The 17994-nt window shown below is 28.4% G+C and overlaps 5 protein-coding genes across 6 annotated transcripts in view; 3 read left to right on the forward strand and 2 right to left on the reverse strand.

The window, feature by feature from the left end:
- Positions 1-709: 709 nt before the first annotated feature.
- Positions 710-2625, forward strand: LOC101508474 (probable inactive poly [ADP-ribose] polymerase SRO2). Its single transcript, XM_004504357.4, has 4 exons — positions 710-1191; positions 1741-1982; positions 2081-2205; positions 2289-2625. Exons 1-4 carry the CDS (start codon positions 806-808, stop codon positions 2394-2396), a joined length of 861 nt encoding a protein of 286 aa, XP_004504414.1. The 5' UTR covers positions 710-805; the 3' UTR covers positions 2397-2625.
- A 1071-nt stretch (positions 2626-3696) lies between these two features.
- Positions 3697-5162, forward strand: LOC101504286 (F-box protein At3g07870-like). The gene has a single exon (XM_004504170.4). The coding sequence runs from the start codon at positions 3831-3833 to the stop codon at positions 4932-4934; it is 1104 nt and encodes a 367-aa protein (XP_004504227.1). The 5' UTR covers positions 3697-3830; the 3' UTR covers positions 4935-5162.
- A 721-nt stretch (positions 5163-5883) lies between these two features.
- LOC101504618 (uncharacterized) lies at positions 5884-7329 on the reverse strand. The gene is made up of 2 exons (XM_004504171.4): positions 6701-7329; positions 5884-6204 (listed from the first exon to the last, which is right to left on the reverse strand). The coding sequence occupies exons 1-2, from the start codon at positions 7309-7311 to the stop codon at positions 6039-6041; spliced, it is 777 nt and encodes a 258-aa protein (XP_004504228.2). The 5' UTR covers positions 7312-7329; the 3' UTR covers positions 5884-6038.
- Positions 7330-12615: 5286 nt separating this feature from the next.
- On the forward strand, positions 12616-14835 carry LOC101504938 (actin-depolymerizing factor 1-like). Its single transcript, XM_004504172.4, has 3 exons — positions 12616-12865; positions 13969-14255; positions 14342-14835. Exons 1-3 carry the CDS (start codon positions 12863-12865, stop codon positions 14490-14492), a joined length of 441 nt encoding a protein of 146 aa, XP_004504229.1. The 5' UTR covers positions 12616-12862; the 3' UTR covers positions 14493-14835.
- Positions 14836-17237: 2402 nt separating this feature from the next.
- LOC101505243 (uncharacterized) overlaps positions 17238-17994 on the reverse strand; it is a 7608-nt gene continuing 6851 nt past the window's right edge. For both annotated transcript variants that reach the window (XM_004504173.3, XM_012716866.2), the window contains exon 10: positions 17238-17806. In XM_004504173.3, the coding sequence (XP_004504230.1) occupies positions 17519-17806 (288 nt within the window). In that variant the 3' untranslated portion in view covers positions 17238-17518. The remainder of the gene's footprint in view (positions 17807-17994) is intronic.

Genomic DNA, 17994 nt, shown 5'->3' on the forward strand with positions numbered 1-17994 from the left:
TATACTATTTATATTTATACTGACAATATATGTCTCTTATTAGATTTTAGTGTAAAACTTATTTATATCTATGTCTCTTAATCTCTAAAAAATAATATGAATTTTGTTTATGTAATAATATTCTAGTTAGAAGCAACGAAAAATAGGGTGAAAGAGACAAATACCCATCTTATGTCTATGCATATGAAATAAACCTTATAATCAAGTGAGGCATATCAATTAGGTTACATTAAACTGAGTGAAATTAGACTTATTTAAATTGCACACTAAGTTCAAGATTTTTTTAAAAGATTATTGAACTAGAAAGACCAAGCTTTAGATAATTTGTAAAGTTTATGAACCTTAATCTTACCAAATAAATTAACAAATGAGATAGGAGGCTTTAATTTTGATATTTTGTCATCCAACTCAAAAATCAAATGCATGTTCTAAATTCAATCATAAAGGTGCACACAATTTTCATTGTGAAGTGCACATTTGAAAGTCATCACGAATTTATTATGTCTTGTTAACTTGAAGCCTAAGAAAGCAAATGCAAAATCCACTTGACGTGTCATGTGCAATGTCACATGCCCACAACCAAAACCGTTTATTGTTTATTTAGAAAAAAATAGTCAACAACCTCGGCACGAAAATATGTTGTCTTGAGCCCCAAGACTTAGTTCAAAGCTCAAGCCCAAACTCTATAAATATTACAGTTTTAAACCTCCATTTCATTTCATGCATCACGTAATTGAGGTTAAAAGAGGCATTAGTGTACAAAATAAGTAATCATCTTATTATAAGTGAGAAAAGAAAAAGAAAAATGTATCCAATTGAGAAATTGACTTGCAAGGGGCTAATGAACATAGTAGAAGAAGAGAGTGAAGAATATGAATTTGTTAAGAAAGGTTTTGTAAAGGGTATGGGATTTATGGGGCATGTCACAAATGTCATGGCTATTCATAAGAACAACGTTTCCTCTAGTTTGGTAAGGCAAGCTCGTTTGGATTCATTTCACATTTTTTCTAAGGCGGTGTCAATTAAATGCGGAGGGGATGCTAATGTGAAGTGTGCTTGGTATGGTGGCTCATTAGATGAACTTATAGAGATTGTATCTATTGGATTCACCGGATGCCACATTCATGTAGAGGATGATGAGTCTCATGGTGTTGGAATTTCCTTATTTTCTGCCAATTTTTCCATTGATAGGTAATTAAGTACTTATATACATAGACCTAGATTCTTTGTAGTTGTAGTTTTTTATTGTTACTAATAGTCAATTCATTTAAGCCATTGAAAAACAATGGAGTGATGCCTTTGATAAGTTGAAAATTTAAAATTTCAACCGTTCAGTATTGATTGACGATTGAGATAATTGACTATGATTGACTGATTTTAAAAATTTTGTTATTTTTTTATATATACAATAATTTTCATGGACTAGATTTTTTCGTGGTAACAATTTTGTGAACTCTCTTTTTCTTTTCTTCTTCTTAAATTTATGTTAATTTTACTTAATAAGAAGATAAAAGAAAAACTCTTAAAATGAATAAATATGTGCACTTTTAATAATGAAAATATCTAAAAGATTGTTTTTATTATTTTCAAAAATAATTTATCTCTAATTAATAGCTCAGTTGAAAAGTCTCAAGTCTTATAAATAAATTAAAATGATCATATATTAAAAAATGAAGAAAATAAAAATCAATTAACATGACCATATATTTCTAAGAAAGAATTTGGTTATCTAATTGACAGTGCAATGTGTACGGTGGTAGATGAGAATGGTTTGAGGCATGTGATGCTATGCAAAGTGATACTAGGGAATGTTGAAAATGTTCCAGCTGATTCAAAACAGAGCCAGCCTAGTTGTAAGAAATATGACACTGGGGTCGATGATATTTCAGCACCAACAAAATATATTATATGGACTGCTTTTATGAATTCACACATTCACCCGGATTATATTATAAGTTTCAACTATAATAATTATATCAAGGGTAAGTGGAGTTTTAATGGTAATATTTTGTGTTATGATGAATTGTTATCATAATTTAATACCTAATGCTAACAGATTATTGATTTGGAACATATCCAGATACATTTTGGACAATAAAACCTGGATCACAATATGTGATGTTTCCTAATCTAGTGGCAAGAGTTTCAAATCATTTGAGTCCATCAAAAATGTGTTCGTTACTGAAAAGCTACTGGAATTACAAAGTAAGTTATAAACAATTATACATTTAAAATTGGTTTGGTTAAAAGTTAATTACTGATGAAAAGTAAATTATGTTGGGGATCAGGAGGAAAAGATTAGAAGAGAAATATGGATAAAGAGAGTGAGGAAGATAGTAGGAGATGATGGATTGCTGCATTCAGTGATCACTCATGGCGATTTGCAGCCTCTTTAGTTTCAATTTTTGATACCTTGAGCTCCACTTAGTATTAATTGGATTACATAAAACATCACGGTAAATGTTAAATATTTACAGTTATTAAGAACTTGTAGTTAACTTTTTAAACTTTAAATAAAACATCATTTGAAGTTATTAAATTATTCTTTTAAATGTTATATACTCAACTGGTATTTTTTTATTAAAGTAAAAGTATATTATAAATACTATTATTAAATATGTCAAAATTAATTAACTTTTATAAACCTGTCTAACCAATGTAAATACTAAGTAAAAAAAAAAAAAGTAAAAAAAAAAATGTTAATACTTACTCTTGTTTTATTTGTTATTTTTCATCTCAATTATTTATCATTTTCTCGTATCATTATATAAGATTATAAGTCAATGTGATATGTACCAGAACAATTGATCGTTAAATTAATAGTTAATTGAGTTTTTTTTTAAGAACAAATTATTTCATATCATTTAAATAATTATATTAATTAAATATGACATTATTTTACCAAAAGTGTCCGCAAAATATGATTTTTTTAATAATTTCTTATTACTCATAATAGTAAATATTGAATATTTTTATAATAAAATGTAAAAAGAATAAGTATAATACTTATAAACAATAAAATGTTATTTTTTTCTATGAAATTTTGTATTTTTTAAAATACAAAAGTCATCAAATAACTTTTTTATTCATTAAAATGATTGTTAATTTATTAATTTATAGAGTAAATGTACTAAAAGTTTTCAATTTGTGAATGTAGTAGAAGCTTCTAACATTAATTACTTTTGTCTATTAATATTCAATTATTTATTGTATCTCAATTTATTAATATTTTTTATTAAATTCGATTAACAAGAATATTCAAATAAATAAAAATAATTTTATTATTAAAATGAATACAATTAATTATTTTTTAAAAATTATGTTCAAATCAAATCAAACATTTAAAATGAAAGAAATTGTATTAAGAAATCAAAGCAGAAAGTTTACCTTAAAAAAATAATTTCACTCTTTTAAAAAGTTACAACAAATTATAAAACATTTTCAACATTTTATTTCAAAATTTATCTCTTTTTTATTTAAATTTATTTATTTATCAAGCAAGGTCTATATTGTGATAAATTTTATATTCAACTTAATGAATCTATACAAAAAATGAGAAAGAATGTCTATCTTTAAAAAAGAGTTATAGAACTTTATTTGTTACCCAATCAATCCATTTATTAGGAGTACTCAAAAGTTGAGTTATGTTAATTATTTGGACCAATGAATACTCTGACAAACCGTTTCCACTTCCACAAACCACTAATACAGAGAGCTAGAAGCTCACATTCCAACACTCACTCACAAAACTATCCAAATTCAATATAAATTTCTTATTCTTATTATCTCATTGACACAACAACAACAACAACAACAAACAATTACTATCCATGAAGTCTTTTCAGAGTGCTTTCAACTCATTCATCCAAAAACTCTTTTCAGGTTGCTTTCTTTTCTCTACCAAACCAAACCCAATTCTAATTCTTGACCGCTTTTACTATAACAATAGCAACAACATTTATGCCCACCACCTATTTCTTCTAGATGTCAAAACAAAGCTTCTCAAAGAGCTTCATGTTCCAAAAGTAACACATTCTAACATTATGGGTTTTAAGATCATAGGTTCATGTCATGGTTTACTTTGTATTGCTCATTATTCCTTACACCAAAACTCTACCCTTTTCATTTGGAATCCAGCCACAAAACAAACCAGAACAATCATTGAACAACAACAAGAATCCTTGTTGTTGTTGCCACCAGATTGTCTTATAGGCTTTTACTTCAACAACCACAATGAAAAAAGTCATGATTTTTATGTAGTAAGGCTTCACTCTTTTGAAGAAACCAAGAGTGATTCTCTTGGCAAAATTTATTCTATTCGAGCTGAAAAGTACTCTCTGAGTGATGGATTGTGGAGAGAAATAAAGGGCTGTGATCAAAATTTGATTTTGAAAGGAAATTTGTTTTGGACTGAGAATTGTGTCACAGTTGAAGAAACTTTGTTTTGGGTGGCTATTGAGGTAAGTGAAAAAGTTAGCCATGAAATGATTATCTCTTTTAATTCATGTAACAATGTTATTAGCAAGATAGAGATGCCCTTTTCTTCTAAGGATTGTGCTGAAGTTTATAAGAAACTTGCAGTGTATAAGGATTCTCTTTCTTTGGTTATTTGCTCAGAAAGTAAAAATATGGAACAATGGTTAGATTTATGGGTTTTAAGTGATGAATATGAAGGCGTGGAGTGTTGGAATAAGGTTCAAACTATAGGTATGTTTTCAAGATTAGAGCGACCAGTTGGTGTTTGGAAAAATGAAATTCTTATGGCCACAAATAAAATGATACATGGTGTTGGTGGAATTGTAGCTTTGCTTCCAGAAGATGATATTGGAGATGAGTTTTCATATAACATTTTAAATTATGAAGAGAGCTTCATTCCTTTGGATTATGTGGAGGAATCTGATTACATTGAAAGTGAAGGATTTTTGTTGATATGATATGTTTATTTAGAGCAACATTGTTTTTTCGTGTTACACCTAAATAGACCTAATCTATGAAACTTAGTTAATTTTCACGTAAGTATTATTTGTGAAAGTGAAGGATTTATGTTGATATGATATGCTTGTTTATGAGCAACACAATGATTGTAGTTGGAACTGAGGACTTTAGATTGAATAGTACTTTCTTGTTCAGTTTATTAAGTGTGTGAAGGCAATAATAGTGTATGTTCTCATATTTGATGTGGATTCTTCTAACATTGTTGGATGCTACCTTTGCTTGTTCACACATTCAATAACAAGATAGGTGAAAACAATACTAGTTTAAGTATAGTAGTTTATTTATTTATGCAAATCAAGGTATCATCTACTTATAATTATAAAGACTAATCCCTCGAGATCGATGAGATTCATTTTAGAGGTTTAGTGTCGACTTCTCCAACATATATTTTTTTCATATGCACAGACCAGATATTGAGCTTCTAAATAGTTAAATGGTTCTAATATCTACCATTTGTACCAAATCATGTAACATGTTTATCATAAACAGCACAAATGAATTATTCCTTCTTGTATTCAAAGATATACATTATATATCAAACTTGAATTGTTTCATTTGCTTATAATACATAATTTTTCTGCATGTACAATTGAGCTTGAACTGAATTTGTTTTTTCTTTTGATCTATAAGAACATTTGGTGTTTTATTCACTTTCTCAAAAATGTGAATAACATAACATCCATCCATGGTTCATAGTACCATTTATAAAATACAGTAGTAGCAAGATAAATCTTACCAATTTCACTAAATCTAGAATATTAATATAAACACTCAAATCATTATACATCAATTTTTGAAAAACATGATAAAACTACATCTACTTTTTTCAAATGATTTCATTCAACAATAATTTGAGTATCTAAAGAATAATAATGTAAGCTTAGCCTATTTAAACAAATCTCCTTAAATCTCTATAAGGAAACAACCATATACAATCCCATACATTTAATTAAAAAAAATGTTTCTGCCAAGAAGGGTGCCTGAGGGATCCATATATATCTCTATATATGTGAATGCATAAAAATTGAAAACCTTCATAATAGTTAGGCTAAAAGCCAGAAGTTTCTCTGTGTTTTAGTATTGAGAACATAGCCTCCATTTTGACCTTTTCTCTGAACTGCAACACATGTGCTGGTGTAAGGTGTGTTTTGGATCAAATACTCTGCTGTGTCTATCCCTTTCAATGATCCTCCTGTAGGTCGTTTATATCTGCATTTTTTCATACATTAAAAATTCAAATTCAAATATATGGAAAAAGAAAGACTTTGTTCTAAATTGCGGTCTCCAACTGCAATTGCAATATCCGAATTGTTTGTAGTCTGCAAATCCACACAATCAGCAAGTCGATGACCGTTAGATCGAAATCAAATGGTTCATATTTCAATAGAGATTTTGATTTTTTATAAATTGAGATATTGATTGGTCCGATCTCGATCGAATGACCATCAATGTTCTAACTGTGTGAATTCGTAGATTGTCGACTGCAGACAATCCAAATCTACAATTGTGGCTGCAATATTTAGAGGTCTCCTCTTAATGTTTTGAATGCTTTAGAGTCTCCTCAATGACAACAATTACGACTGTATCGATCATATTTTATCGCAATATAAAGGTTTGCAGTATAAACAACATGACCACAACCCTAATTTAAAACTATAGAAAGAAGGATTAACCGTGTGATTAGTGATTAATTATGAATACTTACCCTAATAATGTGGAAGAAAGAGTGCGTTTTTGGCCTATAACTACAACATGAACCCCTTGATTAATGATATGTGAAAGAATAGTATTAGCCCTATCTTTGCCATTATCCATTTCAACCTTCAACACACGAACTTTCAATTTAGGTTGAGAAACCATACAAGCCTTCTTCATTTCTTCAAGAAAATCAACAACACCTTCACCTTGATCTCCACCACCGCCACCGCCACCACCACCTCCAAAATCAATCATTGAAGCAGTTGTTGATGTTCCTAATGAAGGCATCTTAAGAAAAGTTGAAAGTGTGTTTCTCCATGAATTTGGATTCTCAAGAACATGTAATAGAATCAATTCATCTTGTTCCATCACAGCATGGCAAAGTGCATATTGAAGTGCACCAGCTGATTCACGTGTTGGATCAGCTACCACCATTACCTTGCGTGATGTTTCTGTGTTCTTATAACTACCATTATTACTTGCCATTAATTTAATTACCTTGTACCATATGAAACAAAATTTGGGAAACGTGTTGTACAAGTAAAATATGTTATGATATTTTTTGTATGGTGGTTTATTGAAGAATCGACATTTCCATATACTACAACAACAACTCATATAAATTGTTTGTTTTACTTTTGTGATTCACAATTTTGTTTTGTTTTATACCTTCCTATGTTTAGAACACAATGTGGTTTTTTATGCTATGTTCAAACACCTTCCTTGAGACTCGGTCAAATGCCACCTTAATTGTACCTCTAATTGTGCACACACATATATGTCATATATTATTTCTCTCAAATTAGTTTTTTTTAGAATTCATTTTAAGCTAGTAATAATAGAATCTTTTTCCACCAGGTCTCATTGTACTCATTTATTTTTTTTAATTTTTTTAACGAATTAAAAATATAATAAAATCATACATTAAATGTTAAATTATATTAATAAAAACCAACAAAATACATTAAATGAAAAAAATACATCAAATTTTAATTAACGATGTCCACATAAATGTCTCAGTCTTCCATCTAGGAGTTCGTCAAACTCATCTTGCTCTTTGAACGACTTGAGGTTGTGGTGGTTCATCCTTATTTTGATCACGTTTCTTGTCATCATTCCGAATTGGGAGGAGTCTTACAATTAAATCCCACAATGATTGATGGTTTTACGAACATTTGCTCTATGAACCAAAGTATAAATGGAAACAATTCCAACATATCATAAAAACAGTTTGATAGTTGGGATCTTTCATCAACTATTTTGAGATTTTGGTCCATGCATGTAGGCGTTCAAATTTTGCAAACCAATTGTACAAGTTGATGGGACGTGGTTGTACGACAAGTACAAGAGATTCTATTGATAACAATTGCATAGGATGAGAACGACAATATAATTCTCATTATTTTTGCCCTTGTGGAAGATGAGACGGGGGAGGGAAAGATTAATATAATTTTCAATTAATTTTTTTCTAACAAATTTGACATATTACTTAATTTTCAATACATGTTACTTAATTAACGAGTCTAGGTACAAATACTATCACAATGAGATCGACATGATAAATTGAGAGACCATAAAATGGCTAGACATCATACCACCAGAAAATTGTATTTAAGCGTTTGAAGGAGGTAGTAGTTGGGGTCACATGACAATCAACTTTGTTGAGTCAATCAACGTGTTGAAAGACACGTGCAACTTTCCCATCATTATTTTGATCCAAACAACTTATTATAAATTGGGGACACTTTTTTGAACAATGGGAAAACTACATACAATAATTTTAGCTTCTGGTCAGATATACACAGAAAAATTCAAAAATTTTATGAAACAAAAAATACGTAGGTCCAATAGTCATAAAGTCGATGATGGTTTTGATCGGAGCAACCATATTTTTATGGTCCATGAGACGGTAAACCCAAGAGAATGGCGACCAATTGATCATTTCAGTGTCAATTTTCCTAACATGTGGTTCGATTATGGGAGATATCAAGATATACATATGTATTGTTCACACGTCGTAGCAACATGTTCTAGCTAAAATATGATTATTGGACGTTGATATCTGATGTGTACAAGGTGGAAATAGTACTAAAAATCTACAGCCAAACGTTCAAACCTATACCCAACAAAGGATATTGACCTGAATATGAAGGTGTTAAGGTGTGTCACAATTCTCAAATGTGGAGAGTCAAGAAAGGTCATCTAAAGAGTAAACGCATTAGAACACCAATAAACACCACATAAAGAGTAGCAAAAAAGTGCAGATAATGTTAGGTCCCTAATCATAATAGAAAATATTGTTTAAATGTTGCTGACACATCTACTCAATCGCATTAACTTTGAAGTATTTTTTTCCATGTAATATATTTTGCTAAAGTTTATTAATATAATTTAGTTTTTTTTAACTATTTTTATTATATTTAATGAATTATTTTATTATAGTTTAATTTGTTAAAAAAAGATGGTCGCTTCTCCAAAATAAAATCTCCTGAAGAGAAAAAGAAATTCTTTCACATGGTCCTATGTCTAGGTTGCAACATACTGAAGGAGAAAAAATTATAGTATTTTAGTATATTAGTTTTAAAGTAGAATATTTTGAAGAATAAAAATAAAAAATGAGATATTATAGAGAAAAAAAATGATGAGTAATTCAATTGTAAAAAAAGTTGAATTATATTTTTAATTTTTAATGTGATATTAATTATTAATTTTTTTCAAATGTATCTTATTATTAATATTACATGCAATCTCCAAATTCAATATATTTTATTTTACATTAAAGGAAATGGTGAATATATTTATATTAAATAAAATAGGAGTAATTTAATTTTAAAAAAAAAATATTTTTTTCTTTTATGTATACAATTTTTAACGTAAAATGATCGAATAAAAAGATACTTTTTAAAACAATTTTTTTATAACCATGTTATAGGTAATAAGAATTCACCACCACTATGTAGTAGTAACTAATCTCCATGCAAATATTGTGAATTAAGAGATAAAATATATTATTGTGAAAATGTAGATTAAGAATAAAGTGTCTTTTATGTTTTCTTACTTCTTGTATGAGTGTGTTTTAGCTTGTGTGAAGTTTCATTTTCTCTTATTAGTTTTGAGATATTTTCTTGAGTTTAATAGTTTTTTTTGTTGCATATATAATAATTTAAAAAGTCTTTTATTACATCAAAATATACGTAGAATTTTTAAAACTACAGTTCAGAATTTGAAGAAATTACTAAATCGATTAATAGTTTTCAACATATGAAACAAAATTTATCTAGTAATGAATGAATAGGTTAATACTTTTTGAAAATGTTCACCATCAACATTTTTATAAGTTATACTTTATTGTGTATCCTTTTCACTTTCCTTGCCATTTCAATCTCCATAACCATAATAAAATGTAGCGAATAATATTTTATATTTGTTTACTCGTTGTAATTAGGGTGTCAAGGATATCCCTGCAAGTTTAGATCATTTGGGTCCATTTATTAACTTTTGAGTTGGATCCATTATGTTTATCTTTTTCATTAAGGCCTTTCTCTCCATATATGATATTTAGTTCAACCGATCAATAAGCATATTAATTCAATAATGACGTAATGTATGCAATAATATGTGACCTGCATACCTACTAACATGAAGAAGATGAAGATTTGAGTTTTTTTAAATTGGAACTTTGATGGGAAATAATTTTTTTTTTTTTGGTTTTTTGAAAATGAAAAACTATAATTTGATTTCTGTTTTCTTTAACATGGAAAAAAAAAGGAGAACGATGTTATTATTTTAAAAGCATAATATTTCATATACTCCCTTAATTTAATTTCAGATATTTTATTTATATTTTTTTTATTTAATCTTTTATTTAATTTTAAGTAACAATTTCAAGAAAATTCATATATTTATCAAATTCATAATTCAAATATTCAAATAAATTCATATTTAAATCTCAAACAACATCAAATAAAGAATGAATATAAGTTTATTTGAATATTTGAGTTATGAATTTGATGAAATTTGCATTACGCTAAAAATGATAATTAATTTAATAGATTTTGTTTGAAAATTTTGATGAATTTTATGAATTTATGTAAAAAAAATAATAATATTATTAACATTTTAAGACATAAAGGATCAATTTAATACTTAAAATTTAATAAAAGACTAAATCAGAAAAAATAAAAAAAAAAAAAAAAAAAAAAAAAAAAAAAAAAAAAAAAAAAAAAAAAAAAAAAACTGAGTTGTTACCTCAAATTAAGTATGCCTATTTTAAAATGTAAAGGCCCAAATAAGTCATTTGGTTAGAAAATGAATTTTTTTTACGAGGATAATTATATTAAATAGCTAAACTGGTTACAATAGAAGAAACAATACAAGAAATACAAGATGACAAAGCAATGTTAGATAAAAAGATGTGTAGAAACATTTGTAGGTTTTTTTCCATCTACAATCAAACAATTCGAAAAATAACAGCTAATATTGCAACAATCAACAATAAGTAAATCAACATAAAACCAGGCAACAAAAGAATTATTCATTGTTTGAACCACATTATGACACTCTTCTTCAACCATAATATATTGCAAAAACTCATTTCAAGTGCAAACTAAAGCACTAGGAAAAAACCATGTGTCTTAGCCATATCTAAGTCAAATAAGGTTGGTGTCTTCCAAGTAACAACAACTAAGAGAACATCTTCAACATCTCTAATAATGGTGTCAGTGCTCTCAAAATTACTATCCGAAGTCTCAACATCAAGATTAATTTTGAACCAATCTTGAGAAGGAGACCAACTAGTAGAATAGGTAAAAGAAAAAATTGATTTGGATCAACTACCACATGATTATTCAACATTAGTTTGTGATACTCAATGATTTTCCTAACATTAAGAGCTCGTTTGATGGACATGATAAGATAGAAATAAGTTATTATATTTTATTTGAATTTAATGTTTGATGAATCAACATGATATGATAAAATAATTCAGAATTCTATCAAATCATGTCTTTCTGGTTGAAATTTCTATCATAAGAGCAGTCATTTACTCAATTACTCTTATAAAATATAATTTAAAATATAAAATAGAAATCTAATAAAATATAAAAATAATTTATAAAATATAACCTAAAATACAAAAATATAAATATAATCAAAGATAAACATAAAAATAATTAATAAAATTTGATCTTAAACTTAAAAATGAAATATTAATAATTAATTTAAAAAATATTTATGATTTTGTCGCAATGATAGTTTGACTTTTTATATGATTTAATAAGTTAGTATTCAAAATTAATTAAACATTTAAAATAAATATAATTTATTTACAAGAGTATTTTTTTTTATTTACATGTATTATATATCATATCTTTATTTATATTCGAATAAATAAAATAGAATTATTTAGTTACTAATAATTATTTAAAATATTTAGTAGTGTCAATAGATAATTTTAAATATAAAATTATTTAATTGTTTATTTAATTTTTTAATATTTTTTCATTAATTTATAATATAATAAATTATTTAAAAAACAAATATATAATAATTTATTATAATAATTTTATTATTTAAATATAATATATATTATATTGATGAGATGTGTATCAAATAAATGATAAAATAAAATATTATTATCATATTAATTAATATATATATATATAATATAATAATATTTATCATTTCAATCATAACTTCAACTTTATATCTTACCTTTATTCTATCTTGATCTTCAAAGTAACTTTATTCTATCAATGTTTAATAATATAGTGATAAAATCACTTCAAAATAGGATGTGACAACAGTATTTTTCAGTCGGTCAATAGTTTGAAATATACTAAATCAATATTTTAAAATTAAATATTTAAAAGATAGTTTTTTTAATTAAAGAAAGAATAAGGACTAGATTCAGTATTCAGTGAATAGACTAAATTCGTTTAATTTATTGGACTAAATTACCATTTTGAAAATATATGACTAAGTTTGTCGACCCTTATAATTTGAAGAATATTAATTTGAAAAAAGAAAATGTTTTGCTTTTTTGTTTGCTTATTTGATTGACTCAAATCAACGCAACCCAACGCTACATTGTTGAGTTGTTTGAGGAAACGAAAGATTCGGAACGCTATATTTCCTCCTTCTTCCACCGATCACTCATCTCTTTCCAATTATGGTCAGTTACTCTCTACTTCTGCTCATCTTTCCAAATGTTTTTTTATTCAAACTAAATTGTTTTTATTTTTTTATTTTTTTTATTTTGTTCCCGTTCTGTTTACTTTATCATTTACCTGCAGATCTGATTTTGATCTCAATTTCTCTCTTTAATCTCAAACACCCAAATCCATCCCCTAACTTTGTTATGTTGTGTTTGTCTTTGATCTCTCGATGTAAACAGATGCGTTCTCTGGTTAATGCTTATTAATTTATTTATTTTATTGACAAATTATTATTATTAATGTTTTGCTTATTGTTGCTCCCAAAAGTGTACTTTTTTCCTAAATTCTAACCATGTGATTTTGGAAAATACTATTTGTGTGCTTGTGATATTTGCATTTTTCTTATAACATTATTCGTTTTATGCAAATTGGCTCGTCTCGTTTTTTTAAACTCTTAAATAGCCAATTTTAAGTTTCAGGGCTTGTTTAGATGAGCAATTTAATTCAGTGCTTTTTTTATTAGCTATTCTATTGAGCTTAATTAATTGCTTATTTATCAGTTATTTTGGGGAGAAATAAGCTGAAAAAACTTATAGGCATGTCATGATTATTTTTATGTGTCGAAATACATTTGTAAGTGCGTATATAATGAGGCAAGTAAGCTCAAATAAGCTCCTTCAAACACCCTTAGGGTCTGTTTGGATTGATGTATTTGAACTTAACTACTGGGGTAATCACCTGTGAAACTCTCTTTGATAGCTTAATAAAATAGCTTATATTTCATAGAAAACATCTGACCTGATTTTATCTTTTGTTATAGAAATAGCTTATACATAAGCACTTATGCTATAAGTGTTTTATAGTTTTTCCAAACAGATTTGATGTCTTGAATCTTGATAGAAGTATGGGAAGTTTATGTGATAACGTTTGTATGAAAATTTTACCATTTTCAAAATTGATATCAAATCAGCTGTAAGTTTATCATGTTCTTAACAATCGTTTGTTTTTCATATTGGATGAGGAACTGCTGAAGTTATGTATGCTTGTGTAGTCTTACAAAAAACTGTCCAGTGTCAACCAAACCATTTTGGATTTCTATTATGTGTATGCAATTTTACAGGCAAACGCAGCGTCGGGTATGGCGGTTCATGATGACTGCAAGTTGAGGTTTTTGGAGCTCAAAGCAAAAAGGACACACAGGTTCATAATTTATAAGATTGAAGAGAATCAGAAACAAGTCATTGTGGAGAAGCTTGGTGAGCCTATCCAAGGCTATGAAGATTTCGCTGCTTGCCTTCCTGCTTTCCCTGCCAATCTTCCTGCTGACGAGTGTCGATATGCTGTTTATGATTTTGAGTTTTTGACAGAAGGCAATGTCCCCAAAAGCAGGATTTTCTTCATTGCATGGTGATGTTCTGTTTAGGTTTTGGGAGTTGTTGTTGTAGCTTTGGTATTAATTGATTTTTATCTAAACTTGTTAGTTTCTTTTGAAGGTCTCCCGACACGTCAAGGGTCAGAAACAAGATGATTTATGCAAGCTCCAAAGATAGGTTCAAGAGAGAGCTAGATGGTATTCAAATAGAATTGCAAGCAACTGATCCTACTGAGATTGGTCTTGATGTGTTCAAAACCCGTGCCAACTAAAGATCTCCGAGAGCGGCCTTGGTGCTGGGGTGAGCCCCCTAATGCTTTGTTATGTTTATGGAAATTTCTAGTTTGTGGAATGGTCATAATATCGCATGATTTGTGATTTATGCCTCCTTTATGTTGGAGTGGCATTTTAGTCCTATACTTATCAGTTGAATTTGGAACTGTTTTTGTGTGATGATTAAACAAAAAACTGGGGTCCTGTTTTTTACTTCAAAGGGGTATTATATCCTTTTTTGTATGAATAGGATAGGAAAAGAAAGCCCACCTATTATTATTACTTACAACATTTATTTTTTTGTTTGGTGTTATGATATCTTATTCTATTGGTTGGTTATTACTCTTGGAAGTTTTACAAGTTAGAGCTCTTGCGGAAGATTGCTTTTCCATCATTTCTTTTTTTAATCATGGGATTATATTATATGTAAAAATAAAACTTGATACCTAGGTTTGCAACACGCATGACACGCACCAATCACTTGTGCTAGACCCTGAAGTTATAAGACGAAGTTTTTCTGAAATCAAGGACGCTAATGGTCTTGAGATTCTGCAATCTATTATTATGTAGGTGGTTTATTCGATGGTCTAACTGTTCCCTAACCATACAACTCTCGTAGAATCTCAAATAACTCTCAAGAAATAGAACAAGTCATCTCATCTCTGAACTTCAGACTTGAATTTGTTATCCTATAGCAAAATTTGTCCCTTGGCAGCTACTTGTGTACTACAACCAATGTCATTTGTCATCATTCTCCACTTTTTGATTTTGTTTATGGATTGTGAAGAGTCTGATATCATGTGAAATAGCTTCTCGAAAGTGTTATACTCTGTAGTTTCATGATTTGGCTTTATTATCCTCTCCTTTTTGGTAAACTACTAGTGTAACCTGTAGGCGATATTTTACTTTTTAAATACCTCATATTGAAATTGAAAGCAAAGTCCCAATAGGCCCAGGTCCAAGAATTTATTGAAAAGCATTTCAATTCAATTTTTTTTTGTTTTGATTAATTATTGTTATTATTGGTGTCACATTTCAAGAGAAAAAAATTGTCTCAAAATGAAAGTATTTTTTAATATAATAATTAATTGTTATCTTCCTCTCTAAATATAAGACTCTTTTCTTGCCTTATTTTATAAGACTTCTTTCAAAATTTTAATTGCAATAATTATTTTTTTACCAACTTTTATGTAATTATTCTTATATCTTTTTTTTTTTTTGTATTTTGTAATGAATAATATAATAAAAATATAAACTATTTATATCTCTTCAAGGTAAATTAATAAATCAATTCAAGTTGTCAATAAATTTAATACTACATTCATGATAATAGTAAACACCTAATATTGAGGATGATTTGAAAAAATTATTAGATGCTCATTGTGGAACAAAAGAAGTATAACATAATTTACTTAAAAGAAATTAAATACCTATTGTCAAAGAAGATTATAATTAAAAAAAGCGCTATTATGAAGTGCAAGATGAAGTAATTGACGTGATGTAAAACATCCGACAAAATGTATTTAACCTAAACATCATCATTGGTAACTAAAATTCTATACACATCAACTTATAATTGACCATGCGAAAAGATAGACTTTGGTAAATAAAATCCAACATAAAGATAAAATTTGACTTTAACTTTTATTAATAGTCATCGTAAAATAAGCATTGTGCAATTGATGGTGTTGAAACTTCATTATGTGGATGTACACCTTATTACCAAAATGAGTCTCACTAACAACAACAATAAACAACGCCAATCACATTCAACCCCAACCCAACCATAATAAGTCTTGTTTCGTTGCAAAGACCTCATGACAAATAAATATTCTTCAACGTCATCACTTGTACTCTCTTTTCAAAATTAGTCTATGGTAACGAAGACAAAAACTTTTAGTATCATCCAAAATTTGAGTAGTTGACACCGTCAAAGCAACCAAAAAATACCTAATTTTGAAGCAAATGTAACACTCAAGCAAGGATATATAATTTAATAAATGGCCAAATGACCTAAGTTTATGTGGACCCTACAGTGTCATTTTACTTTGAAGCATTTTTATTCTAATGGTGTTACTTTTACAAACTCATGATGGATCTGACAATTTAATTAAAATATTGAACTATCCAGCCCAAAAGTAATAAAAGACAATTGATACATGATGCAACTTACACTAGCTAAATTGTGTCCAATGATTAAACTTTTGAAGCACATACTTTTTGGTGTTAAGAACTTGAAACCTTCTGTTGCTTTTATGCGTAATGAAGATCAATTTTAAATAAATTGATATAATAAAATTTAGATCAAAAGTTATTAACCTTTAAAATAGATTTGTGTAAAAACGAATTCAACAATATGAAGTTAAAATTCAATTTCTAAATACAAATAATTCTATTTGAGAACACCAAAATGTTAAAATCAATATTATGTTTTCAAAACTAATTCTATTTGGCTATCCTGGCTTACTTTCTTAAGGTCAAATGATTCAACATATAATAAAATAGGAGAACTAAACTCCAAATTTTTTGTTCAGATTATATAAAGTAAAATAGGAGAACTAAACCTAAAACGAGGCAATAAGATTTCATCTCTGCAAACAATAAAAACTACAACTCATCTTTCTAGAAAAAGTCACTACCATGCAATACAGCTGCATGCAAGTTTAATTAATATACAGTCGACGATGAATATGTTAAGTTGTAAGACATCTGCCCTATGAGACAATAATAAAAGGAGCAAAATCTGAGACAGAATATGAAACTTTCCACTATAACTAGATGAGAAAAATGTAAAATGCGAAAAAGAGTATCGTAAATAGTACACCAAATTAGCACACACTTAAAACCTACGTTAACATCACGAGAAAAATAATTATGTAGAATACAACTTCTGTGGCCATATAAGGTCTCTACGGACCAAATAATGGTACATTTAATAATTAGACCGTGGGAACGCCTCAGATTGATTGGTCATTTTCAAACTCACATCAGATCAAGACCCTTAAAAACCGGGAGGTGATTAGGATTAGTAGCTGTTTTGCCATAATTGTTGGGACTGCTTAGGGTTCTGCTGCTGAGAGCCAGCAAGGGAAGCATCCCTAGGGTTCTGCTGCTGATGTTCCAGAGAAATCCCACTCTGAGAATGGTAGTAATTAGGGTACCCATGGGGTCCAAAATGTTGTGATGGCTGCTGGTTTTGCCGAAATCCACCTGCTTGTTGTTGATTCTGTCCTTGGAAGCTGTAATACGTGCTGGGAGGAACTGACATTGTTCGAGAGCCAGGCCCTTGAACCCACATTGGAGAGTTCTCATTCTGACAGAAGAAAGCACAATCAGTACATTCCTTCTTCAATAAAATTATAATTAGCCATAACATAACACTTGACATGATTCTCTATTATTTTCTTTTCCCAATCACCCCCAGCCTGCCATCCCCTTGCCAAAGTGAATATATATATATATATATATATATATATATATATATATATATATATATATAGA

This window comes from Cicer arietinum, chromosome 6, assembly GCF_000331145.2.
Source record: "Cicer arietinum cultivar CDC Frontier isolate Library 1 chromosome 6, Cicar.CDCFrontier_v2.0, whole genome shotgun sequence".
In the NCBI taxonomy this organism is placed as follows: Eukaryota; Viridiplantae; Streptophyta; class Magnoliopsida; order Fabales; family Fabaceae; genus Cicer; species Cicer arietinum.